Source organism: Rosa rugosa, chromosome 5, assembly GCF_958449725.1.
Source record: "Rosa rugosa chromosome 5, drRosRugo1.1, whole genome shotgun sequence".
In the NCBI taxonomy this organism is placed as follows: Eukaryota; Viridiplantae; Streptophyta; class Magnoliopsida; order Rosales; family Rosaceae; genus Rosa; species Rosa rugosa.
In genome coordinates this window covers 8594988-8621861 of record NC_084824.1, presented here as the reverse complement: position 1 = coordinate 8621861, position 26874 = coordinate 8594988, and the positions used below count along the sequence as shown (strand labels likewise).

Genomic DNA, 26874 nt, shown 5'->3' with positions numbered 1-26874 from the left:
ATTAAAACTTGCGTTCCTAAAGACTCGCTTCACGCAAATTTAAAAAGAGAGTTTGCAAAACAAGTTGATGTTCTTGTGGAAGGCCTCAAGCATGCTCTAGGACGTCAGATGAGACATTCCCATCTTCTATTCCTTGTAGAAGATGCCTAGTGATTTTTGTAGTAATAATTCCTCATTGTAGTAATAAAAGAGTCGTTTATTTATTTATTTCTTGAACAGAAGTGGGAGACTGGGAGTTGCTTTAATAAGACTTTGTAAAAGGATAACCTTGGTAAATGTGCTTTCTCGCATCATCAGCCCAGAATTCTTGGGTTCTTTAGCAATCAAATTTGACCGTAGCTACTGTTCGATATGAGCCAATATAATTTCCATTCCAGTATAATACTGCATCTGGAAACTGCCTTTATGTGGATGAACACAATTAAGAGAAACATATTTTATGACAGCTGATGAAAGGGCGTGCCATTGACTATAGGTCAAGGTTTTACGCCAAAGAATGGCGTTTATTATGTCTACATTATAAGGACGTCTAGATGCTTAATGCATGCAGCTCTAGGTACGTGCGTAGTACAGTACAACTTAAGCTTGAATGGGTTGAGCTTGGAGGCGAACCTTCAGCCCATCAACTGGAAAGGGATTCATACCACCTGAGATCTTGCAATTAGGATTCACAAGTTCCCATTTGAATCTTATAAGTTATAACAAGATGGTGCATAAAACTAAGAATTTGCAGACGAGCGTAGTCCTTTCCGGGGCAGATTCGAGGACCGCTCCCAAATGGGATGTTTGTGTAAGGCGGAGGAGTTGCTTTCCCGAACCTTGTAGGATCAAACTCTTCTGGCGCTGGAAAATATTCAGGGTTCATGTTTGTGGTGCTCACTGTCCAATAAACCTACAAATTAAAACAAAATGAACCGAGTTATTAATGCATTCAACTATAAACCAACTAGCCAACCAAGGCTACTATGTATATACTGATTCTATGACTGATGCACGACTGCGTCAATGACGCTCGACATTTCTTGTTGCAGTGGAAATTGAGCTAAACCAGTGATTAACTAAGTGGTAGATTGCCAGCTCAAATATACTGGAACATATCCCAAAAATCGAAAGTTGAGCATGACTCGAGTTAACTATATATCATATATTTCTCACTATGTGAATGCCTATTAAGTTTCTAAAATCAGACCGCATATATATACAAACGGATCCTATACATATCTGAACAAAAACTAGAAAGGACATGTCATAAATGATATATCCATAATGCGGAAATATATAATAGTAATATATAAAAGCGGTTGATCTGTACTCTAGCTGTAGTTGATCTATGATTGTGTGTGTGTGTGTGAAATTATATGTATAAGTCCGTACATACCTTCCATCCTTTAGGAATTGTAAAACCTTCGTAAGTGAAGTCTGTTGCAGCCTCTCTAAATGTTCCCTGAAGAGGTGGTATGAGCCTCATCGCCTCCAGGGCTACGTTCCACGAATACTTCATTTTTTGCATATCATCCCAATTGAGTGCCTCGCCAGATTTTTTGGACTTCAAAATCTCCAGTTGTTCTGTTGAAGTTTTCAGCTCATGTTTCATATAAAAAGGTGCAAAATAGGTCTATTTTTGTATTATGAACTATGAAGTTAACAGATAAATACTGGACAAGACATCTTGCATGAGAAGAGAAAATAATGATTTACCAATTCGAACTTTGTCATAAATGTCAGGTCTTTCGCCCAGGAACTTCACGATAAAAGTAGTAGTCATAGCTGGAGAGTTGAACGAAGCGGCCACATTCCCCATAATTTTATCAGCAATTTCATTCTCCGGCATGAACCTTCCGGTAACCGGGTCTGCCGTAGCAATCAAATAAGACAAAAGATCATGCATTTTGTTTCCGGTAGAAGCCATAACTTCCTTCTTCTCCTTAATAAACGACTGAATAGTCTCCCTCACAGCCTGCGCTGCTTTCATTGCTTGATAAAATGCAGTTCCCGGAATATTCACAGGAACAGTGTGAAGCGCCAGCATCATGGTGTCCATCAACTCCGCAAGCTTATCAATACGACAATGGTCTTCGAGTCCCATGAAGAACTTAGCCGAGAGAGTCAAAACGAGTAGCTGCGTGAGGCGATGAGCCTCGACCACCTGTTTGCCATCCCAGTGTGTTTTCAGGTGGTCGAGAACCATGGAATCCATCCCTCCCACGTAGCCAACCAGGGCTTCGGCTCTCAGAAACCCCGGTGCCCGAACTACGTGCTTTTCGATTTGTCTTGGTATGACGGTGGAAGCAGCTTTTTGGTAAGAAGAGCGGAAGAGCTTTTGCATTGAGTGAGGTCTCCATGCTACAAAGAGCTTTTCTTCGTTGGAAGCCACAAATTTGTGACCGGCAGTGCCACATAACACCACGGTTGGCTCACCTAGTATCTTGGTTTTGAAGATTTTGGAGGAGTATTTCTTCATTCTATTCCCACTACTAGAATTTTGTCTATAGGACACCCTCCACTAAGGGTGTCGATTGTTTGTAGAGGGCACCAATTAATTGATTAGCCACTATGCAGCCACCAATTCAATGCCAGTCCCCTTTGCTGCCGTTTCCATTGAGACTTAGGACACCCATTCTAGGAATGGTGTCTCTCTTTCTACTTTAGCAGTACTGGGCCCCGCACTGCCTTGTCTGACCAACCTGATTGCTGTCCAATCATCATTGCCGCCAATCATTCGGTGTGAAAAGAACCCAAGCAAAAGAAAAAAAAAAATTGAAAAATGAAAAAGCCAATTATTTCACCCCAAAAGTTTATCATCTTTTATCATTCCACTGCCAGTATTACACCAATAAATAAATTATTTAACCTCATAAAAATTGATAGTAAATATTTCTATTGCATCACTGAATTACATAGCCCGCTTTATCATATTTACAAACTTAAAAAAATAGAACATCATGTCTATACATAATTTACGGCCCCTCCCACCAAGGTTTGATCAGTATCAGTGTTTGCCGTTATGATTTCCAGTACCTGCCAAAGAGCAAGTGCAATGAATACATAGGGTTGATGTATCCTAATCAACTTCTTATTGTTAATTATTAACCAACCAAATGAAAATAGAACATCATGATTAGTAAAGTTACCATTTTTGATCCCAGGCCGAAGGTATCAATACTCCATCTAAGCCTCCTACTCTTGCTGCATCTGAGAAAAACCTACAAATAGAACAATCAAGTATCTTGGTTAGAATTTCAAGTAGAAGATCAAAACAACACCAAATAGGTGACTGACTTCTACGCATCAATCACTCAATTATCTAAAGCATATATTGACACAGTTACATTTGCAATGTATTTAGTTGCTGTGCTGCATATATAACATGGACATGAAGAGCTTGGGGTTCATAATTGTGCTATTATGGCTCATTTTGGCATCAAAAGAAATAAAGAGACAAATATAAGTTGATGTGAAGTATCACAGTATTATCAATGAGAAGCCATATAATTAGTTTATGAATTTTAACTAGTGGGTGTCCCGAGTTATTATATGCAAAAATTCACATAGAAACATGATACCAAGCATTGTCTAGCTAAACACAGAGCATAATGGAGGAAGAAGAATTTATGGGTATCTATTCGAAGGACAGCAGTGAGCTTAGAATGAACCAGAATATATAGAGCACAAGCGGTGATGCTCACAGAAGCAAAAGAAATTAGGATACAATTGATGATGATAACCCAGATTTACTTGTAGGAATGCCTGAAAATCAAAAACAAAAGTAAGCACAAGAATATAGTGAAGAATAAATAACATAAAATAGTTGAATATATAAATGATGTCTACAAATGTATTCATATACAATTATACATCATCACTGTTTTGCAAAAATCTAAAGTTATACAGATATGTAAATTCAACTTACTGCACCACCTAGTCCAGAAATAGAAACCTAAAGCAACTTACAAGCCTAAACCTACCGGAAGTAAATATATCTAGTCACAAATTTGATGTTTATTTCAATGTATCTAGTCGATCAAGAAATTTTTTTTTGCTTGATATATATTGTTGCCTCAATGTCTTGAGTAGGTTAATTCGTAGAACATTTTATTAAAAAAGGATAGATAACTTGATTAGCTGACAGAGAAAGAGAGATGCATACCTGATGATGGAGATCAATGAGAGGAATAGGAATTGGAATGAACTTGTCTTCATAACAGCCAAACGCTCTTTTTATCGCACAAGACCTCTTGCTTGATTCTGTGTTTTTTCAACTTCTCAGATAAGTTTTAAATGCAGCTGAAAACATATGAAAATTTTACTTCATTCACGAGGTATATTTACAATTACAATCTACAACGGTGATTGTTAGGCATAAGCAAACAAAGAAACACAGTCAGCAGCCATCAAATGGCATGGAGACAACTTATTACCTAATAACAAGAATGGGTTTAGGGATAGTATCACACATCATTCATGTTACAAGAAAAACTTAAATACAAGATTGTTTCATCACTTATGGGATCTATGTAAATGATAGGAGCATAAATGCGACAAATATAATGTGCAATCCTCTACACTTTTCTTAGCTATTTTCTTTAAAAAGTCAGTTTTAACTTTGTTTTCTTTTTAGGTAGTTCGTGGAGTGATTCAAGAGAAATAGGAGCTCGAAGGGAGAAACGAAGCCATGAAACATGAAGTACTGATGCAGAGGACTAATTTTGATCAACCTTTTAGCCAGAAATTACAAGGGAAGTCCACGGAAATCGTTGTGCAAAACAGTTGCTGCAAAGCAGAAAACTGCAGTTTCAGAATCAGCTTTCTGGGAACGGTTTTGAGGAGCAATTCTTGCAACATCCCAGCTGCAACTTTGCAGAAAGGGCCAGAAATATTTGAATACATGATGTTATACTTTAAATAGAGCCAAAGAACTGGTTAGAAGCATCAACGAGGCAGCAGGAAATCAAATTCAAAGTAAGGTTCCCGATAAGGCAGAAACTGTCAGCTTTTCACGAAGCTTTTTGGGAGATCTTTACCGGCGATTTAATTGGAGTTTTTCCAGAAGGTTGTTGATCAATATAGAAGATATGATGTCATAGAACACGTGGGAGTCAAGAACCATCCAGAAACTTGTCAAGACGAAGTCGTTTCTTGTCCAAGAAGGAAGCTTCAGAGTCAGAAATTGAATCCTAGTCAAAACAGGACAGTTTGGCAGATATCTTCTTTGGACGGATTTCTTGGGCATTTTTGGAAGGTTATTGCTGCTGCAAATATGAAGGAGAGTCCTATAATGATTCCTCAATATTTTTAGAAGATTATTAAGGCTTGAAAATCATTTAATTGTGCACCAATTAGAGTAATCCTCAAGCAACTAGGGGAGGCTTTCAAAGCAGAATTGGAAAAGGAAACTTGGGCGGTGTTTCTCATACACATAGGGCTTCTGCAAACGTTGAAAACAATCATCTACAGCGCCATCTTCTGCCCAAAACCCTAGCACACAAAGTCTTGAAATTCCCAAGTCCTCCAAGAGCAAAAACCGTGCACACCATCATCCATTCTTCATCAAGCCTTGCCGTGTACCATCTTGAAGGGAGTTCTTGCGTTCAAGGCTGCCTAAAAGTGAATTCGTGGCTCTCATCTTCTGCCCTTTACGGTTTTTATTTTCTTGTAAATCAAACTCATATGTTTTTAGTTGTGAATTTTAAGACGATGTGTGGCTAATCTACTTTTGTTAGGGGCGAGGTTTGAAGCCCCTAAGATATGTTTTTGACAATATTTTGATTCCTAGTTTCATGATTGCTTTGTGGTGAAATTGTTTGTTTGGTTTTGGTTTACAGATAACTCTTGCATGTTTATGTTTTATGAATGCGCACATAAAATATTATGATCATGTGAGTGGGGCTAGAAATAGGTATTTTAATCTCCTAAACGGTTAATAATGCTTATTTTAATGGTAGTAAAACCTATAGGACAATAGGTGAAACCAAATAAAAAGGATTGCATGCTAGGTAGGCGTTCCACACTAGTTTTGCATACTTGTTTCGATCAAACTTCCACATGTGATTAATGCTTAGAATAAATTGTTGATAGGATAGCGTTCTATACCTTGATTGTTTATTCTAAAGGCTTAGTAATGGTGCGTTCATCTTGCTTAAGTAATCTAGGGAAGTAATAAGAATTTATGCATGCATTCATGGTTTGTTCTTGATTGAAACCTTTTTCATGACTTAGTAATTGAAACTAGGATGATAAATTCGTCTCAAGCATATTTTGGTGGTGGATTTCCGAGTTCCTAACATCTTCATCATATCTTTCAAACCTTAAACTCAAAATCATTTTTCTTTTCTTTGTTTTCTGTTTATTTTCGTAGAAAAACCAAAAACCCCCAGTTTAGTGTGTTTCAGGATTGCAACGCCTCTGCAATCCTCCTCTCTGTCCCTCCATCTTTCTTTCTTTTCTTTTTGTTGTTTGACGTTTTCTTTGGCTTAGTTCAGATTTTGTTATTCTTTTTTTTTATTTGTTAGTTTAGTTTAGTTTAGTTTTCTTTTGTGTGATTAATATAGTTACCCTCAATCTCTGGCATCGAACGATCCTTGCTTATCCTTTACTACTGACGACTACATTTTTGCAGGGTTAAATTGAGCGTCTATTTTGGGTGTATCAGTAAACCACAGAACCCAAGCACAAATAAATTCTGTATTTTATAACAGCCAACACACCTTATGAAAAATAATGAGAGCTTGCACCAACCAAGGAACTGATTCAAAGTCTCCACAGCTGCATCACCACAATCTTCCTAAATCACCATACACCTGCAGCTTCAAAGATGTACAGCTAGAATCTTAAAGACAACTATTTATTCATTAAACTGGTTACTTAACAAATTCTTTCTTAAAAATAGCTTATGTGTTGATAGTACGTATGGATAGACCTTGTTATGAGCCAATTAATCAAACTCATTGGGAACAGGGGGAACCCTCCACTGGGAGCATGACCTAGACTCCACCTTCTCAACAATGACTGAACACTTGAGCATTTGAAATAGCTCAAGTTCGACTAGCATTTGAAATAGCTCAACAACTAAACACTAAGCTATTAAATTCAAAAACTTTACCATGAGAAACATCAAATCTGAATTCATTGTAATTTTATTATAAATTAAATTGGCTTAGAACAAGGCTTTGCATAGGTCAACTAAAATAAGATTCTACAATTATGCTCATCCATATTCCAATACATATAAGTCTATAGCCCATTATTAATTCTGAAATCCTACTGCAGCAAAACAGAGACTAAAGTAAGTGTTGGATTCAAAGCACATGCTTCTAGCAAGGAAAAAAAAAAACTTAATTGCACCTTGTTCTACATGAAAATTATTATTTCTGGGATTTTATTTTTTATCAAGAGAACATTTTCAGATTCACCCAAATGAACATGAAAGACCCTAAAACACCCATAAAACCCAATAGCCATGATCCCGTACTAAAATCCAAGTTTCCACCAGCCAGAAAGAAACAACCCTAAAATCCATAACATATTTTACCTAGAACAAGATTCAGAGTAAAGAAAGGTGGAACCCTTTTGCAGAACACGATCGGCAGCTGTTGAAGTTAGCAAACCATTGGTGATGGCGCGTTGGCTAATTTCCCGTCCTATGGCCATGTGGGTTTTGTAGATCGGCTCACCCTAGATTCATTAGTATCGGTCGTGTCGCAGGTCACCGGAGTTTGAGAAATGGCAGTGAAGAAGAAAGAGAGAGCAAGAGAGTTCGAGTTTTTTTTCATTGTTTTTGTTTAGCTGCTGAGAGAGTCTCCCACTCTCCCCGAGAAAAAGAGAGCGAGAGAGAGAGAGAGAGAGAGAGTGTGTGTTTGAGAATCTGTGTTGCTATTAGTATATTAAATTCTCTATTGCCAAAAAAATAATAATACTAAATAAGTGGGGATGAAAAGTGATCAGCTATATTATTATTTTATTATTTAGTTTATTAATAAACATATTAGTCACTGATCATCAGTGACAAATCCAATTTTTTGCCACCAACATTTGCTATCAGTGAATCACAAAAGTTACAAGAACCGTTTGCGTATCAGTGGCCATCTGTCGGTGCCCTTTGGCCATATTTCTAGTAGTGTCCCTACAAATTTTTCATGGTCATTGTGTAGGAAGGCAAAGGTTTCGCCGATAATTGGCCAGCCAAAACTGCCTGGGGGAAGATTAATGAATTTTTCATGGGATTTTGATTTATAAGCACAAAAAAGGAATGCAAGAGTAGTAGTAGTGAAGATGGCAAGTAGTGTAGACAAGAACATGTAAAGGTTGAAATCCATGGTTGGATGACTATACTACCAATAGTTGATGAAAATTATTAGCTAAGAGTTGCTTCTTTATATAGAAGTTCGTCCTGCATGCTTTCCGATCCTCATTCTTCCTTATCAAGACTCTTCTGCTAGAATAAACGAGTGTAATTTACGTAATCTTAACAAAGTCAATGATCAAGGTGATGTATTATTATACCTGTATAAATTTCAATTGGTGGATAGCGTATAGTTTTCGCTTTCATAAAATGCTTCCCAATGCAAAAGGACGACAATCTCTATATATAATTAAGGAATCACGAGATGTATGTAAGTTAGAGTATATAATAACCACACGTACAATTAGGCTAGACAGGTCAAAACCTTATTATTGTAATGCAAGTAGATCGAGGTACTTAATATTCACGATGAATTATATTCTACACACAATTTTTTTTATTTGTTTTTTTTTAACTCTTAATCCACCTCATCCTTACATGTGTCAGTGAGAATTGAACTCATAACCTTTACAATATTGGAATTATAACTTAACAGCAGATCACTATTCTGCACATAGTTGCTCTTTGAGAACTTATATATGATGCATGCAGTTTACGTAGTCAATTAGTAATTGTTTTTTTTTATATGTGTGCAGTTCTATTGGAAAATCTATTTTAGGCTACTTAATTTAGGGGGTGATGAATTCACTACTGTTTCTAAAGCTAGTGATCCATGTGTCAATCAATGATATTCTTTCGTTATAAGGAAAGTCTGTTTGTACAAGTTGGGAAACCTAACCTGTTATGATACGATACCGTTATCTTGGATCTCAAGCATTTCACTAGTAGATGATATTTGCATTGCAGGCATTCACAACCCCGTTAACAATATTGTTGCGCTATTGTTAAATGTACGTAGACTTTAAGTAATATATATATATATATATATATATATATATATATATATATATATATATATATATATATATATATAGACACACACACACACATACATACATAGAGAAATTTTATTCACACATTGCAAAATACTGAATACACATCCATTTTTTTATTCACCTGACATAAGAATTTATGAGTATATTAAATTACCAAAAGAGACATTTATATTAAAAATAAAGAAATATAGTTGGAATATATCATCCCGCTTTAGAGTTTTCTTATCACGTACATAAATGACATGAATGAAGATGCACACTTAAAACCAGTCAGAAACAGTTAACGAGACCGATTGATGAACATCCATAGTTCCAAAGAAAATCGGCAACAATGTAATGGATTATGATAATGGTGTTTCTCAACCCTCAATTGAGGTATGACTTCTCCATCTTTGACTGAACTTTAGCTACAAAATTTAGGTTTTGAATTTCAATTGTTGTTTGATAGTATTGAAGCTTGTTTGATAAACGAGGTCGGTTCTCCATATATGAGTTCTCAATATATCGGTTTTATAGGGTGTATGACGATATCATATCACGTCTTCTATAATTGTTATATCCACAGTTTTGAAGGTTCCAGCACGTCTTTGTCTGTTGGCATCTTATTTAAAATGCATACAATGATTAATCTAGGAATGACTAATAAGCTGACATTTGTATTGGAAAATAGCTTTACCAATCAATTTGATAAACTAGGAGTTTTACTTCAAAAAGAATTCGAGAGCAGAGAGAATAGTTGGGCAACGTTAGGTCAATGGAGCTAAAGATGAAACTGGATATAGTGATCTTAATTCCAAAGATCAATATCCAGTTATATAAAAATATATATATAAGACGGTATATATATAAAAATATATATAAATAAAAATAAAAGATGTGTACGGTGTATTGTGAATGAGGATAGTTTAGGAAGTTTGGGGTTGTGTTTTTAATAAAATGTCAAAACAAAAAGTTAATAGGTGGTGTATTAAGTAGGAGATGTGTATCTAGTATTTTACAATGTGTGAATAAAATTTCTCATATACATACAAGGCCCTTCTAGTGAGGAATCCCTTTTTTTGGTATTTTCTAGGGATAGGGTTTCAAAATTGCGATTTAAAATTATAAGTATGAACGGTTCAGGTTTGACAGATTTGGTTCGTCCATTGATTTAATCTAATTTGATATCTTAACGATCACCGATTTGGCTGAAAATTTGCAGAAATGATCTACACATTAGGACCTAAAAACTGAACGGTTGAGATGCCGAAATGTAATCGAAAAGTTTGTCTAATGTCTATCCCTAGAAAAGACCAAAAAAGGGGATCCCTTAGTGGAAGGGCCCTATATATATATATATATATCACACAGAGGGCCCTACTAGTGAGGGATCCTTTTTTTTTATCTTTTCCAGGGATAGGGCATTTGACCAACTTTTCGATCATATTTATGCATCTCAACCGTTCAATTTTTAGATCCTAATGTATAGATCATTTCTGCAAATTTTTAGCCAAACCTATTGATTATAGTTTAGGCATTCAAAATGGCGATTTAATATTATAAGTATGAACGGTTCAAGTTTGACAGATTTGGTTCGTCCATTGATTTAATCTACTTTGATACCTTAACGATCACCGATTTGGTTGAAAATTTGCAGAAATGATCTACACATTATTACCTAAAAACTGAACGGTTGAGATGACAAAATGTGATCGAAAAGTTGGTCTAATGCCCTATCCCTAGAAAAGATCAAAAAAAGGGATCCCTTAGTGGAAGGGCCCTATATATATATATATATATATATATATATAAGGGTTCGAAAGAGGACGTTCGTGAAATTATAAAAATGCAGACGAACGGTTCTCAGCCGTTGATTGGCTTAAATGAAAAGGAATAGCCCAGATGAGAAGCTTCCAATAACAATCGCGTCAAATAGTCTTGCACTTCAAACCCGACTACTCCCAACGATAAAACCAAAGTTTTCTCTGGTTCTCCAGCCAAAATCCATGTCTTCTCACAATTGATGCTAAACTCATCTCAGGTTGCAACAATCGTGCAATCGAAGCTTTCTTTTTTTCCTCTTTCTCATGAAAATTGTAGTTCTCTTATGGTCCCGACCTCTCTTGGAGTTTTCGCGCCAAAAGTTGGAGACTTGGACGCAGAGGAGCACATCTGGAGTATGGGTTCTCTCTTTTTTCTGATTTGTTTGATTTCCAATTACAAAATTTAGGGTTTTACCATATTTTGGGCGTTTCTTCTTTCTGTTTCTGGGTTTCTTCTTTCTTTCTTTTGTCGATGTTATGGTGTTTTCCACTGATGAAAGAAGTTTGTATCTTTTTGTAGTAAAATATAATGAGGTCAAAAGATATCCAATATTTTTTTTGCAGATATTGATACTTTGCAGATATTGAATGGGGGCTATTTTGAGTTTGGCTGGTCCCAAATCTGGGACAAATGATTATCATGAGGTTGCTCAGAATGATGCCTGTAAGCGGCAAAGAATGTCGTCATGTACTTATGAGGAGAGCCAAAGACTAATTCCCAATCTTTCCCAGTATATATGATTGTTTATAGGAGATTTTCTCACATTGGAATTAACTTGTCAGACAAATGCAATTTCCAGGTTCCTATGGAGGTTATTGTATGTAATTGTTTCAATTGTGAATGGTTAGTTGGATACTTGGAAGATTCTGGGAAGATTGGTTAAAAAATAGGCTCATTGAAATTTTGTACATGAGCAATCTTGTTTTGTTTAAGAATGCCAAGCTTCAGTATGAACTGATATTCAAATATTATTGATTGCCATTGGTATATTACTCGTTGTTGAGAACTATATAACCAACTCTCGCTTAACTTATAATGATACTCTTAGAGTTTTGGCACCTGAAAGTGAGTTGATGTACATGAAGATGGAATAAAAGCTAGGATATGACAATAACTTGAATATATGACTAAAAAAAAGGAAAACAAATTACAGTGCATGATCTTTTCATTTTGTTTCCAATAAATGTTTGCTGCCAGTGGTGCCTGCTGATAGCAGAAATAACAAATTGCAGGAAAACAACAACCACAAGTCCACAACCAAGAAAACAAAATACACCCAAAGTAAACAACATTCATGTAGAGATATCATTCATTCTATAATACAATAAAATACAAAACAAAATGAACCTTTCTCTAGAATAGCAAAAGCAAAGCTCTTTGTTCTGAGACAATGCACAAAACAACCACAACAACCACAGATCTGTGTTCTCAGAAAATGCACATTACATTGACAAAGTCTATAAAGTAGAGCTCACCTTACTACTAAAAGTATTACACAAATAAACCTAGATTCCCAATCCCCAGCCAATACATTATGCGAAGACCAATCCACCACATCTAGATAGAAACCGTCTTGCATCCAAAACCTGAAGAATCAAACACACCATAACTTGTCTTGTTCCAGATCCTTGGGTTTTTTTGGATTGTCCTCGATGACTTGTTTCTTAGATATAGGAACATAGCCTTCAGGAGGGTACTTCGACCAGTCAAACATTTTGGTGTACTTTTTTACAGCATCATCATTCTCTGACTCATCTGAATCAGCATAATCTCTTATCTGAATAGGAGAAAGAACCATCATACAGGTTGTCAAAGTTTCAAATTCACTTTCTGTCCAGGCAAGGGGGGGGGGGCGCAGAAAAGAATATAGTTTTTGCCTAAACAAGTTCATGATATGTAGGATCTCTACAAGTGAATGCATGTGAAAAATTATGATATCAACCATAAACTGGAACAAAATCAAGCTGAAAGATAATAGGCTAGTCCAGTAAGCAACTAAGTACACAATAAGTCCCATGGATGTGCAAAAATATGTGCATATGTGAAGCATGCACATTTGCACACACAAAAGAAAGAAACTTTGACTTACATTCATCGGCCATATCAATGAAATCTACCACAATTATGCCCCCAATATCTCTTAGTCGTAACTCCCTTGCAATCTGAAACACATTATTCTCTATCAAAAACTACTGCAAAGCTTAAAGAAAAAGAGGGAAGAATAGAAAATTTATCTTAAACCTTTCAAATAAGAGCCTAGCAATTTTTAAAAGAAAACCATGTATTAAAGTCATACACAACTTCAACGCTGTTTATATGCATTCATGTAGTTAATTGGAGAATAAACAGGGGTAAGCTTCTTTAAATAGGTTCAGTACAAGTTTGTACCAAACTTACAACTAGCCCTTCTATATATGTTCATATCCTTCTGTTTTTATATGAATAAAATAGATATTACATGAATGATTTGATATTTGGCGTTGTTTATGGTAACCAATTAATGAGATACTAGTTGCATAGATACTCAGAAGAACAACCCAGAAGAAAATCTATACATGAAGGGAAAGCAAGGCCCAAATGTGGTAATAAGAGTTCAGCATAAACCATTGACATGTCATTAACACTCACCAAATATAGATAAGCAAAAGGAATAAGCAATCGACTTGCAATTTCCCACATAACAAAAAGCTGCTAGATATCAGATGTATTTATGAATTCATTCAATAGTTTTAAACTTTAGCTAGCGATCTTGATTCATACACATAGCAGCAATAAAAACCAAGGAGAACAGATACATCAACAGATTCGCTAACTAGTTATAGAAAGGAAAAATCTCAATTATGGCATCTTGCATAAAAAGATTCAAAAAAAAAAAAACCCTAAATTTTGTAATTGGAAATCAAAAGTATCAGAAAAGAGAGAACCCATACTCGAGAAAAACTCTAGATGACTCTATGTGCTTCCAAGCCTCCAATTTTGGGGCGAAAACTCCAAGGGAGGTCGATACCATCGGAGGATTGCAATTTTTGTGAGAGAATGAAAAAGAACGAAGCTTGGGTTATGACAATCGTGCAACCTGAGGCGAGTTTCAAACATCAATGGTTGGAAGACATGGATTTTGGGTAGAGAACTGGAGACGGTGACTCTGGTTTTGTCGTTGAGGGTGAGACCGAGGAGTTGGGTTGCCGTACCAGATCTATTTGACGCGATTGTTATTGGAAGCTTCTCATCTGGGCCATTCCTTTTCATTTAAGCCAATCAACGGCTGAGAACGTTCGTCCGCATTTTTATAATTTCACGGACGTCCTCTTTCGAACCCTTCTGTATATATATATATCTCCCATATGTTACGTCAGCTGGCAAGATGAAACATAGAATGAGCAACAATGTGAACTGCATGGCTTGATAAGATTATCATAATTGTTAGTGGAAGTACAATAAAGATATCATTTCTATTTGAGAAACTCGTTGACAATTACGCTAAGGCGTGAATATCTCACTCTCTTTAAAAAAATTCAAGTCCTCTGCGGAATAATATCGGTGCACCATAAATCTATTAACTTGTCCTCTCCAAGATACAACAATCTAACAACAAGTTGTATAGCTTACACCAATCTGCACAAATTGGAGGAACTCAAAGCTCCACCAAATGAATATTTTTCTTTGGCCATAAAAAGATACAGAACACTTTGCGTGATTTTTTATGAAAATTTGATGGGTGAATAGTTGTACATAGTGGTGTTACGTAAAAGTTAGGTCTATCCATCCATGCAACAAATGGTGGTATTTATAGGCGCATACGACACTCCGTATAATTAATAGGATAGTAACCAAAAGCCATAGGTTACAAGAAATAAAAGCAAAATAAATCATAATAAACCACCAAAATTACACTGATAAAAATCAAAATGTTTCGAAATAGATTCTGAATTGAAACACCCAAATAAATTGAAAGACCCGATCCCAGTCCTGAGTTAAAAAAAAAAAAAACAGAAAGCCCCGAAGATTCTTAATTTACGTACTTAAGGATTAACATCAGTTTACTCCCTCAAACTTTGGGTCGAAAATCAGTTTGGTCCCTGATTTTTTTTCTTAATCATGATGGTCCCTGTACTTCTAATTTCCATCACCAGCGTCAAATTTCAAATTTGAACTCTGAACATGACGTCACAAGCTGACTTAGCACCGACATCATGGTCCACTTTTAGGATTTTGGGCCCTCAATAAGGGCAAAATGTCCAAACTACCTTTTGTTCTAATTTTGGTCCAATCCACACCGTCCGATCGATCTCAACCTCAAAACTCCAATTTGCTTCTTCGCCATCTTCATCAAAACCCAAAACTCATAGTAAGATTATAAATCATGTAATAAAGCCTATTCCAGCAATCACCATAGCTAATTAAAAGATTGATGCTTGTTACTACTCAAAGCTAAAACTGACCTGCCATAGCAAGATTATGGTAAGCACCAGCAGCAACTCACACAAATTTGAGCCCGTATTTCTGGTTTCAATTTGACCGGAACCGGAAGGAGCTCATTGGATTCCGAACTGGTTCTGAGTCGCCCAAACATGCCTCTACCCCATGAAATCACCCACCTAGTATTTTTTGTCGATTTTGGACCATGCCATTCTTCCTTTTAAAACAAGTTGATGAATTAATCAAATTAAACAAGAAACCATAAGCTTTTCTCCCTCCAAATCAATGTCCACATAGTACATGAAATCAAGGCTTGTTATCACTTGCAGGATAGAGAGTTAAATACACATACTCCTCACTTGAAATCAAGGCTGGAGTAGGACTGAGACAAGGCCTTTCTCGAGGTCGTTTAGCCATACATGGGTCAAGACCAAACCCACCATAGCCACTACTCTAAGAGCAACCATCACAAGCCGGTTTTCAATCGGAAACCCGAACACCAAAATGAAGTACTGTTCGTTGATTCCCTCACCTTCTCAATCTAAAAACCAAAGAGTTAGAAGAAGCAGAGCGGCGACGACGAATTCAGAAGCCGAAGCCGTAGAATTTCGAGGAGGAGATGACAGATCTGGAGGCCACCGCTTTCAGGGTTGGGTTTTTTTGTTGAGAGAGAGAGAGAGAGAAGGGGGGGCTACATTTTTTTGGGAGTTGGGGTTTTTTGTCCTAATCTTTTTATTTGAAATTGTCCATTTTAATTACCTTTCTTGTGGGCCATGCTGTCGGTGCCAAGTGAGCTTGTGACATCATGTTTAGAGTCAAATTTAAAATTTGGATGCAGGTGATGGAAGTTTTTTTTTTTTGAAATGAAGGGTGATAGAAGTTAGAAGTACATGGACCATCGTGATAAAAAAAAATATCGGTGACCAAACTAATTTTCGACCCAAAATTTGAGGGAGTAAATTAAATTTAATCATTTACTTAATTTTAGGACTAAATTCAGTTTACCCCCCTGAGGTTTGGGGGTAACTTCATGTTAGTCCTTATGGTATCAATTTAATCAGAAATACCCCTGAGCTTTGCAATCTCAGTCAGCCGTGTCCAATTTCTCAGATTCCGTCCAAATTGGACGTTAACTCTTTAAGGGCTAAAATGGTCAATTCAAGATATAAAAAAAAAACACACCACCAGATTCGACCTCTCTCTCTCTCTCTCTCTCGGAGATGATCACCAGTAAGCCTCTTGGAACCGTCGCAAGACTCTGCTCAAGACCTACATCAAAAGCAATTCCCCTTCTCCACGAACCATAATCTCCCAGATATCCATGACATGGAAGAAGCCAGTACTGAAATTGAAGCCCCAAATTCAAACCCTAATCAAAACCTAAATGATCTACCTGACGAAATCTTGATCCAAATCCTCTCCTTTATTCCGACCTTGGAGGCCATCCAGAACTCTCTCGTCTTCCACCAATAGCGATCACTCTGGTCCCGTCTCCCCTTCCTCGACTTCTTCTACAAGCTTTTTCTGGTGAACGATGTCGAACCGCTCCTTGTCACAAGCCACCGCTTTAGCGAGTTAGTTGACCGTGCTCTCAATCTCCCCTCCTCATCATCGGCAGCGGACCCAGCACTTACATGTAGAGCATATGGTTGCATACTAGTATTATATATATGATGACATCCAATGTTTTAAAACGCTGAGGTGTAACATGCATGAGGTGTTTTCGGGAGAACCTCAATAAGGCTTAAACCTTACGGTATAAACCTTCGAAAACTCATTATTGCTTCCTTTCAGCACAACAAGAATGGCGTGAATAATGCCACAACATCTCTCTAGTGCCACTAACAAGAACGTAGTAACGCGCCGGGAATCAACTGCTATATATCTACCCTACATTTAAGAGAATAAACTGTTATGCACAAACACAATAACCTTAAGCAACCTATCCCTCGATTCAACACTAGTAAAGCAATTGCTTTAAGAGTAGTGATTGCCTACTTCTGTTGCTGAGGAGTAAGGAATAACGATAGGAAAATAAATCCTATAAACAATAAAGGAGTGGTTAAATCTTGAATCTGCTTCAAAAAATTTCCTTGGGTAATACCCTGATCACCAGCACCTTCTGAAAAAAAAAATCGAAACTATTGAGGCAGACTTGCTCAAAACAAACGTAACTGAAAAAAGAAATATGACACACCTTTAGACCCAACTTTCTGATCATTCTCTTTCGGAAATTCTTTCTTATCTTTCGGATAATAATTCTCGTAATCTAAACAACAGTCATTAACCATCACAGGTGGTCAAGTTGGTAAGAGCTTTCATGTGTGGAACTCCCACACCTGGGTTCAAATCCCGCCGGTGCTGATTGGAGTTTAAATCTCAATCTATTCTTGGTGGCCATGGAGGAGGAAGCGTTTTGACATGACCCAGATTAGTCTCTGGGCCTAGGAAGCCTTTGAGGATACCGTGTGATCTCAATCAAAAAAAGAAAACAACAACCATTAACAATATACAAACATAAATATGTTACGCAAAGCATCACATACATAAACAAAGAGAAGATTTTCCTTTAACTATACGTTACGCAAAGCATCACATACATAAACAAAGAGAAGTTTTTCCTTTAACTTTTGAGCAGGAAAACATCTTACTTTTCTTCCTAGGTCTTTCGTTGGTGAACAGGCGATGAATTCTATGGTATGCAATAGCAGATTTCTAAAAAAAAAAGAACCTTAGGCAGCAGTTTATTCGCTATGCATGCCTTGTGCTGAGTTTTTTGCGCCTCGCTATCTTGGCATCAAAACTGACACATTTTAAGGGGAACTTTAATCTTTTCACGCCTCATGCGTGCCTTATAAGATATTGATGACATCTTCATGCAAATTACTTTCTTTTCTTTTCTATTTATAATTTTAACTGATGACACCACCGCATATAACGATGTAATAGGTTTGGATTTTGCTTCTTCACTGACATTGATTATGGTTGACCCACATCGACTATTTCGCTATTTTGTCCGAAGTTTTAGTTTACTCCAATTTCGCATCATTTTCTATCAGATCAATGACTCCGTTTACTTCTTACCAAATAAACAAAAACAAATTAATTATATAAAAACTAACTTGAGTGTTAGCGTATTTCTAATGTTCTATGTACAAATACAACTACACATATAGATGATACATTCTTTTATGTTCTTTTCCTTCTAGAAGAGAGGCCCATGGTGATACTTGAAGTAATAATTCCTCATTGTCCTACTTCAAAAAGTCAGCAAGTGAGAGTGTTTCTATTGGGACCTCCAAATCTGCTGATCACTTGACCTCACTCTATTATGAATTATTAAATGACATATATAACCTACTATAAAATGACTATTAAGTAAAATAATTATACCAAACAAATTTATATTTATTTTGCCAGACTTTCCAATTCAATAATATTAGATTTGCATTCTTTATTATTTTCCTTATCTATTTTCATTTTCCAATTTCACTACATACTCATTAAAACATTCATATATATATTTAGTTTTAATTACTATGATTAAGAATTTATGATCATGAGACATAAAGATGTATGATATACATGTTGAATGCATATCGGTGATGGAGAACAAAATAAATCATATTATAACCTAAATCTAAGTCTATCCATTATATTTGTAAAAAATAAAAATAAAAACATTTAAATAATTAATCATGAGGTACATAGAATAGAGAGAAAAAACAAACAATTATGGAAGCATTAAAACTCATCTTTAATGTTCGGAACATTCCATTTATAAGCAAGGTTAAATTAGGTATTTGAAATAGGTTTATATAGCAAATTGTACTTTTCAAAAAGCAAATAGGAGGTATAAAGAGCATCGGAGGTCAAATGAGAAAATATGGAGGTCCCAATAGAAAAACTTTATTTATTTATTTTTGGAACAGTAGTGGGACACTGGGAATTGCTTTAATGGGAATTTGTTAAAGGATAACCTTTTTAAATGTGCTTTCTGGCATCATCAACCCTTAATTCTTGGGTTCTTTAGCCATCAAATATGACTGTAGCTACTATTCGATATGCGTCAGTATGAATTTCATTTCACTATATAAGAAATTCTATGGTTCCTACATGTATGTTATATACACGTTTACAGATATGACAATAAATTTGTTGTCATTGTGACAAGTAGAATCGTTTTTCGTGTAACTTTAGGTCTTATTAGAGATAATTACTCCACTTATGATATTTTTACAAGTCTATAAACAAAATTGTTGTCAATGTCGTAACTTGGTTAAATTATATGTAAATAGTGTAAAAGAAATGTGGTAACTTTATTGTTAATATCGTAAATTTAGTTCAATAAGATTGTAGTTTTTTTTTAATATCGTAAATTTGGTTCAATAAGATTGTAGTTCAATTACTTCAATAAGATTATAGTTTTGATTCTATTAGATGTAAAATGAGTTTATGATAAACATTTCAATACCATAAACAACCCATACATTATAGTTTTGCGCACATCTGGAAACTGTCTTTATGTGGATGAACAAAATTAAGGGGGATGTATTCAATTAGGAGTCTATAGGATTGTTTTGTATTTTAAGAGTTCTTTAAAATCTTGTGGTATTCAATCAAGATTTTAAAGAGTCCTTCAAAATCTTGAGGTATTCAATCAAGATTTTTAAAAGTCTTTTCAATTCTTGTGGTATTCAAAATCTCAATGATTTAAAATGATTTTATTAGATGCTTGATTTTGTAGGATTCTTAGGTACTGGGTATAAATACCAAACCCTATTAGAAATCCACCCTCTAGACGTGAGATTTTGACGTTTTTCATTTTTTTCTCTCATTCTGAAGATGAAAAAGACGCCACAGAGAGAAGATGAACTGACCTCAACCTCTGAACCTCTGACCTCGAAGTGACCTCATCTTGTGAAACTTGGGGGAAATTATCATTGTTGAAAAGGTATTTTTGATTCATATATTCACTTTTAACTGCAGTGGTTTTGGCTATTATTTGATCAGGTTAGAAAGTTTATGTGGACAAATCATTCTTCTTTTGACATTGAAAGAACGTTTTTGATTTGGTTAAGGATTTCATGTACCAAGTCTGCGTATTATGTGTTCGATTCTGCACTGCATATTTGGTTTGATATTGATGGTTGAAATACTGCTTGGCTTCTTTTTGGGCTTTCTCTTTTTTAGGTTGAAATTTTTGTGTGGCTTTGTATTGATAAAATTGGGTGCGTAAGGATCGCTGATTGGGTGATTGTTAGGATTGGGTGAGTAAGGATCGCTGAGACTCATGGGAGAAATCAGTTATCAACAGTGAAACTCATGTCCTAGTCGAGTTTTATTCAAGCTGGTGTGGGCCGTGTAGGATTGTCCACTGCGTGATTGATGAAATTGAGGTTGAGTATGCTGGCAAGCTCAAGTGCTTTGTGCTCAACGCATATGTTGATTTGCAGATTGCGGAGGACTATGATATTAAGGCTGTGCCTGTGGTTTTGCTGTTTAAGAATGGGAAGAAATGTGACACTGCGTTTGGTACCATGCCAAAAGAGTTCTATGTTGCTGCCATTGAGAGGGTCCTGACGCCGTAATCATCTTCCTATTTGAGCCAAAAGGAGTTAAGAACAGTATTAATTAGTTGATTTTACCCCAACATGATACTTGTAAGATTCTCTATCGCTCCTGAATCTTCAAAGGGTCTATACTGGTCGTACATATATATCTTAGACATATGCCTACTTCATTACCAGCATAGGTCTTAGTTACGGCATTACCAGTTTCTTGCTCCTCTTCTTTGGCACTGTCATATTCTTGGTTGAGGAATTGGCTGAAATGTATTGCACTATTGTTGATTGTTCATCCTCAGTTTATTTTATTGGCTTGAACACTGATTTGTGATTGTAATGCAGAGTTAATGATTCATTGGAATGAAACAAGTTCAACAATTGAACATGAAATTGTTTTTTTCTCATCCAATTTGGCAGAATTCTGTAATTTTTTTGTTACTGCACTAGGCTCCTGGAATTTTGAGCAAATCCAACAATCCAAATGCAGATTTTATTCCATATCTGCAGTCTGCACCGTGCTAGCATCAGAAAAAAAGTTGCCTATATCAATCCAAGAACATTATTTGGCCAATTAACGTTACATATTACTTGGTGACGCATGCTTTAGCAAATGTTGTTAGATGTGTAAGTTTTAGAACTAGCTCTAGATGTGCTTAGTTTGATCCATATACTTGAACTAATCTGAAAATGGATGTACAATGAAAATAAAAATTATAAGTTGATAAAGATCAAATCTTTTTAAAATGTCGATTTGCAAATCTTGCTAGTATATAAACATATAGCCAATTATTTTCCTTGATCAGAGTCCATTCCAGAAGGTTTTAATTAATATGATGAAAACACCTGTGAACTATGCTTGGGAATCTCGAATCCTTGTATATGAGTTTGTAACCAGTAAAAAAAAAAAAATCTTGTAATACAATATTGTAGAATCTGTTAAAATCCAAACAAATCTTGCTGATACAATATAGTAGAATCTGTTTAAATCCATATGGAATTAAAACAATCTGTGGATTCTGTAGAGTCCACGAGAATCCATAGATTATAAAAAGTAAGACAGAATCATTTAAAATCTAGATCTAGATTGAATACACCCTCCTAAGAGAAACATATTTTATGACAACTGGTAAAACGGGGTGCCATTGACTATAGGTCAAGGTTTTACGCCAAAGACTGGTGTTTATTACGCATATACGTACGTATTTATATGTATATAATCCATTATGAGGATGTCTAATGCTTAATGCATGCAGCTCTACGAACGTGCGTAGTACAACTTAAGCTTGACTGGGTTGAGCTTGGAGGCGAACCTTCAGCCCATCAACTGGAAAGGGATTCATTCCACCTGTGATCTTGCAATTAGGGTTCACAAGTTCCCATTTGAATCTTATAACAAGATGGTGCATGAAACTAAGAATTTGCAGACGAGCGTAGTCCTTTCCGGGGCAAATTCGAGGACCGCTCCCGAATGGGATGTTTGTATAAGGCGGAAGACTTGCTTTCTCGAACCTTGTAGGATCAAACTCTTCTGGCGCTGGAAAATATTCAGGGTTCATGGTTGTGGTGCTCACTGTCCAGTAGACCTACAAATTGTTTTACAAATTAAAACAAAATGAATTGAGTTACTGATGCATTCAACTATATATAATCCAACTAGCTAACCAATTAAGGCTAATATATATACTATGACGCACGACTTTAAGTTCTTGATGTAGTGAAAATTATGCTAAACGAGTGAATAACTCAAGAGGTAGATTGCCAGCTCAAATTACTGGAACATATTACAGCATATATATCCAATATTGGATTAATCCCAAAACTTGAATGTTTGGCATGACTCGAGTTAATTATCATACATTTCCACTACCTATATACATGCATATATATATAAACGGATCCTATACATGTCTGAACAAAAGCCGGCCAGAAAAGGACATGCAATGATGCAGCAATGTACTTAGTTATAGATGAAAGCGGTTGACCTGTCAAGCTAATTAACCAACACATGAAAGCTAATTGATCTATATCAGACTCTGTGTGTGTGTGTGTGTCATAATATATGTATACGTCCTTGTCCTTACATACCTTCCATCCTTTAGGAATTGTATAACCTTGGTAAGTGAAGTCTGTTGCAGCCTCTCTAAATGTTCCCTGAAGAGGTGGTATGAGCCTCATCGCCTCCAGGGCTACGTTCCACGAATACTTCATTTTTTGCATATCATCCCAATTGAGTGCCTCGCCAGATTTTTTGGACTTCAAAATCTCCAGTTGTTCTGTTGGTGAAATAAGAACAAAATTAAACCTAAAATTAATAATCAATGCTTCATGTAACCCAGCAGCTGATAGACTAGTACGTACACGCCAAACATATATGACAAACAAAAAAGATACATATAATTATGTTTAACGTAAAGGTAATTGAAGGTCAAATTTAACCACTGAAAAATTGTACTTGCTATATTTGTCTCTAGCTACATAGGCAAACACCTTTCAAGATACCGATCGATCAATTATCTAAAGCTAGCAGCTTTGCTATTTTATCATCTTATGCTAGTTGCATGCATGCATGACAGATTGTTATGAAACTTATTGATTTGTATGCAGCTAAAAACTGATAAAGAAAAATGTAGACCGGCCAATTTTCCCTTGCAAACAAAATATGTAACATATATGTATAATCTGTCAGTCCGTTTTGGGTACAACAATTTTAAGGTACGGAGTTTGCATACAACAATTTTAAAAGATAACATAGTATTTTAGAGTTAAGTAATTAGCCTCTACATGTACGCAAAGCTTCCATGATTTGAAATTTTCAACTCATGTTTCATATAACAAGGTTCAAATGTGTATTCCTTTTTGTATTATAAAGTTAACCGATTAACTGTGTAGTTACTGGACAAGCTAGACATCATGCATATATGAGGAGAGAAAATAAAACCTTACCAATTCGGACTTTCTCATAAATGTCAGGTCTTTCGCCCAAGAACTTCACGATAAAAGTAGTAGTCATAGCTGGAGAGTTGAACGAAGCGGCCACATTCCCCATAATTTTATCAGCAATTTCATTCTCCGGCATGAACCTTCCGGTAACCGGGTCTGGCGTAGAAATCATAAAAGACAAAAGATCATGCATTTTGTTTCCGGTAGACGCCATAACTTCCTTCTTCTCCTTAACAAACGACTGAATAATCTCCCTCGCAGCCGGCGCTGCTTTCATTGCTTGATGAAATGCAGTCCCCGGAATATTCACAGGAATAGTGTGAAGCGCCAGCATCATGGTGTCCATCAACTCCGCAAGCTTATCAATACGACAATGGTCTTCGAGTCCCATGAAGAACTTAGCCGAGAGAGTCAAAACGAGTATCTGCGTGAGGCGATGAGCCTCAACCACCTGTTTGCCATCCCAATGCGTTTTCAGGTGGTCGAGAACCATGGAATCCATCGCTGCCACGTAGCCAACGAGGGCTTCGGCTCTCAGAAACCCCGGTGCCTTAACTACGTGCATTTCGCTTTGTCTTGGTATGACGGTGGAAGCAGATTTTTGGTAAGAAGAGCGGAAGAGCTTTTGCATGGAGTGAGGTCTCCATACTACAAAGAGCTTTTCTTCGTTGGAAGCCACAAACTTGTGACCGGCAGTGCCACATAACACCACGGTTGGCTCACCCAGTATCTTGGTTTTGAAGATTTTGGAGGAGTATTTCTTCATTCTATCCCCTACAAATTTTTCATGGTCATTGTATAGGAAGGCAAAGGTTTCGCCGATAATCGGCCACCCAAAACTGCCTGGGGGAAGATTAATGGATTTTTCATGGGATTTTGACTTATAAGCACTGAAAAGGAATGCAAGAGTAGTAGTAGTGAAGATGGCAAGTAGTGGAGACAAGAAAATGTAAAGGTAACTATAATCCATGGTTGGATGACTACTACAAATAACTGATGATTAATATCAGCTAGGAGTTGCTTCTTTATATAGAAGTCCGTCCTGCATGCTCCCTATTCCTCTTTCTTCCCACCGAGCAATGGCCGAGCCAGTCCAAATTTTTTGGGTGGGGGCCAATGGTATATTTTGTCTCTTAATTTTTAAATATTATAATGTGTAGAACTGTAGATTCTTTGACCATAATCAAATGAGGAAGGGTTGGAGGGGCGAAGGCCCACCTCATTGCTGAACTGTAACCAAAGACTATTTCTTCTAAAATAAAACGCAGTCTCATCAAAGTCATAATGAAGGTGATGTAATATTATACCAGCTGTATAAATTTCAATTGGTAGATAGGGCATTTGTTTCGCTTTCTGCTCATAAAATGACGCCAAATGCAAACGGACGTCAAGTTATAGAGTATATAATAATCAGAATTAGGCTAGAGAGGAGAACTGATGCAAATAGATTGAGCTACTTGATCTTCACCGGTGCAAACTGTATGTAGTTCTTTTTTTATGAATTGAATTGTACGTAGTTGTTGACTGGTCCGTAGTTGTGATACTACTGTCGGAACCCAAAACTTGACTTAATAATTGTGTATGTTTTGACTTTTGAATGTGCGCCATATGCCAGTCTTATCGGAACATGTATTTTAGGCTACTTAATTTAGGCGCGAGTCGCGTGATGATGAATTGAATCAATTGATTAATGGGGGCAATGCTAGATAGAAGCTCAGCATGACGCAGAGGCAGATACTGGTATCTCATTTCTCTCTTTTTTAATATTAAAAAGCTGTCTCGGGATCAAATCTTCTCTATTGTAATTATTTTCTTTCCCATCTGCCCTTGTCCCTCGGGGAAATTATGAGCAAATTATTATAGTGTGCGTGGTAGCCACTATTCTCCTTCTCTGTGGCATTTATTTCCAGACACGTCCTTCTCGATCACTCCATTTTCTCCCAGCTTTGGAGGGTGACTATTCAATGTTAGGGTAAGGTCTTCCCCGTCTCTCTCCATGAGCCATTATGTCTAATAGTTTATGTTATCTTTTAAAAATGAAGACCAATTTCTGGAAACCAATCTGCTCTCTTCTCGATAAGTTGCAATTCTCTCTCCTTCAATTTCTGGATGGGCTCACTGGTTTAATTATGAAGCATGAAGATGGTGGCTTGTTTTATTTGTTGCTGCATAGTCACCTATAGTTTGCTTAATTATATGGTGTAATTGTGTGGCTGGTAATCTCTTTTTTTTCAACTCTTTGAGAGGGGTTTTGGTCATGTTCCCCTCTTTGTTTTTATATTTTCTCTTATTCTTTTACTAATATTTTTAATTTAAAAAAAAATTCTGCAATTATTTTCTTCCCTATGCATGCGCTGATCTCTGATTAATCTGAATGTCAAATTGCCCAGCAGAGATAACTATGTCTCATGGGTTATGGAATCACCAGATCCTCTCCTTCATACGAGATCCAATTAAACACAGCTCCACCGTCCCATTCCCAACCCTGAGTGCCTTGCCAACCAAGTATAAATCTTTGCCAAAAATCTCGCAAAATATTTTCTTCTTCTTCTTCAAATTGGGTCAATTTTTGGTAGCTAAAAGGCAATTTATTATTAGGTAGTATTGTAGTAAGATGGATATATATCGAGGAACTATTAGGCCGAAACCGACCCGCGACCATTAAGGCGAGGAGTGCGATTTACGTTTGGGGATATAACCAGTTCAGCCAGACTGGTAGGAAGCAGGGGAGTGAGCGCCAGTTGAAGATCCCGAAGCAGCTCTCGCCGGAGCTCTTTGCGCTGGCTAGACACTGCTTGTGGCCACGAGCATATCGCAGCTGTAGCTTCAGATGGGTCCCTCTTCACTTGGGGTACGCCTCATCAGAACAAGTTCATTTTGGAGGAGAGAGAATTGCGTTTACAAAAGAAAA

The 26874-nt window shown here is 36.5% G+C and overlaps 2 protein-coding genes and 2 long non-coding RNA genes across 4 annotated transcripts; all 4 read right to left on the bottom strand.

Annotated features, from left to right (window-relative positions):
- Nucleotides 1-579: 579 nt before the first annotated feature.
- On the bottom strand, nt 580-2461 carry LOC133711153 (beta-amyrin 28-monooxygenase-like). The gene is made up of 4 exons (XM_062137317.1): nt 1699-2461; nt 1379-1566; nt 819-892; nt 580-688 (listed from the first exon to the last, which is right to left on the bottom strand). Exons 1-4 carry the CDS (start codon nt 2459-2461, stop codon nt 580-582), a joined length of 1134 nt encoding a protein of 377 aa, XP_061993301.1.
- Nucleotides 2462-2825: 364 nt separating this feature from the next.
- On the bottom strand, nt 2826-4487 carry LOC133710766 (uncharacterized). The gene is made up of 4 exons (XR_009846853.1): nt 4148-4487; nt 3687-3747; nt 3132-3203; nt 2826-3018 (listed from the first exon to the last, which is right to left on the bottom strand). It is a non-coding gene; the product is annotated as an uncharacterized LOC133710766 (long non-coding RNA).
- A 7910-nt stretch (nt 4488-12397) lies between these two features.
- LOC133708476 (uncharacterized) lies at nt 12398-14185 on the bottom strand. Its single transcript, XR_009845844.1, has 3 exons — nt 13968-14185; nt 13127-13199; nt 12398-12814 (listed from the first exon to the last, which is right to left on the bottom strand). It is a non-coding gene; the product is annotated as an uncharacterized LOC133708476 (long non-coding RNA).
- A 7942-nt stretch (nt 14186-22127) lies between these two features.
- LOC133713009 (beta-amyrin 28-monooxygenase-like) lies at nt 22128-24933 on the bottom strand. Its single transcript, XM_062139135.1, has 3 exons — nt 23967-24933; nt 23109-23296; nt 22128-22606 (listed from the first exon to the last, which is right to left on the bottom strand). Exons 1-3 carry the CDS (start codon nt 24931-24933, stop codon nt 22301-22303), a joined length of 1461 nt encoding a protein of 486 aa, XP_061995119.1. The 3' UTR covers nt 22128-22300.
- Nucleotides 24934-26874: the final 1941 nt, after the last annotated feature.

Coding starts and splice junctions, on each gene's coding strand:
- LOC133713009 (XM_062139135.1), bottom strand. CDS start 24,933: ATGGATTATAGTTACCTTTACATTTTCTTGTCTCCACTACTTGCCATC. Junction 23,297..23,966: donor TTATGAGAAAGTCCGAATTG/GTAAGGTTTTAT, acceptor TTTCACCAACAG/AACAACTGGAGATTTTGAAG. Junction 22,607..23,108: donor CAATTCCTAAAGGATGGAAG/GTATGTAAGGAC, acceptor AACAATTTGTAG/GTCTACTGGACAGTGAGCAC.
- LOC133711153 (XM_062137317.1), bottom strand. CDS start 2,461: ATGAAGAAATACTCCTCCAAAATCTTCAAAACCAAGATACTAGGTGAG. Junction 1,567..1,698: donor TTATGACAAAGTTCGAATTG/GTAAATCATTAT, acceptor AAACTTCAACAG/AACAACTGGAGATTTTGAAG. Junction 893..1,378: donor CAATTCCTAAAGGATGGAAG/GTATGTACGGAC, acceptor TTTAATTTGTAG/GTTTATTGGACAGTGAGCAC.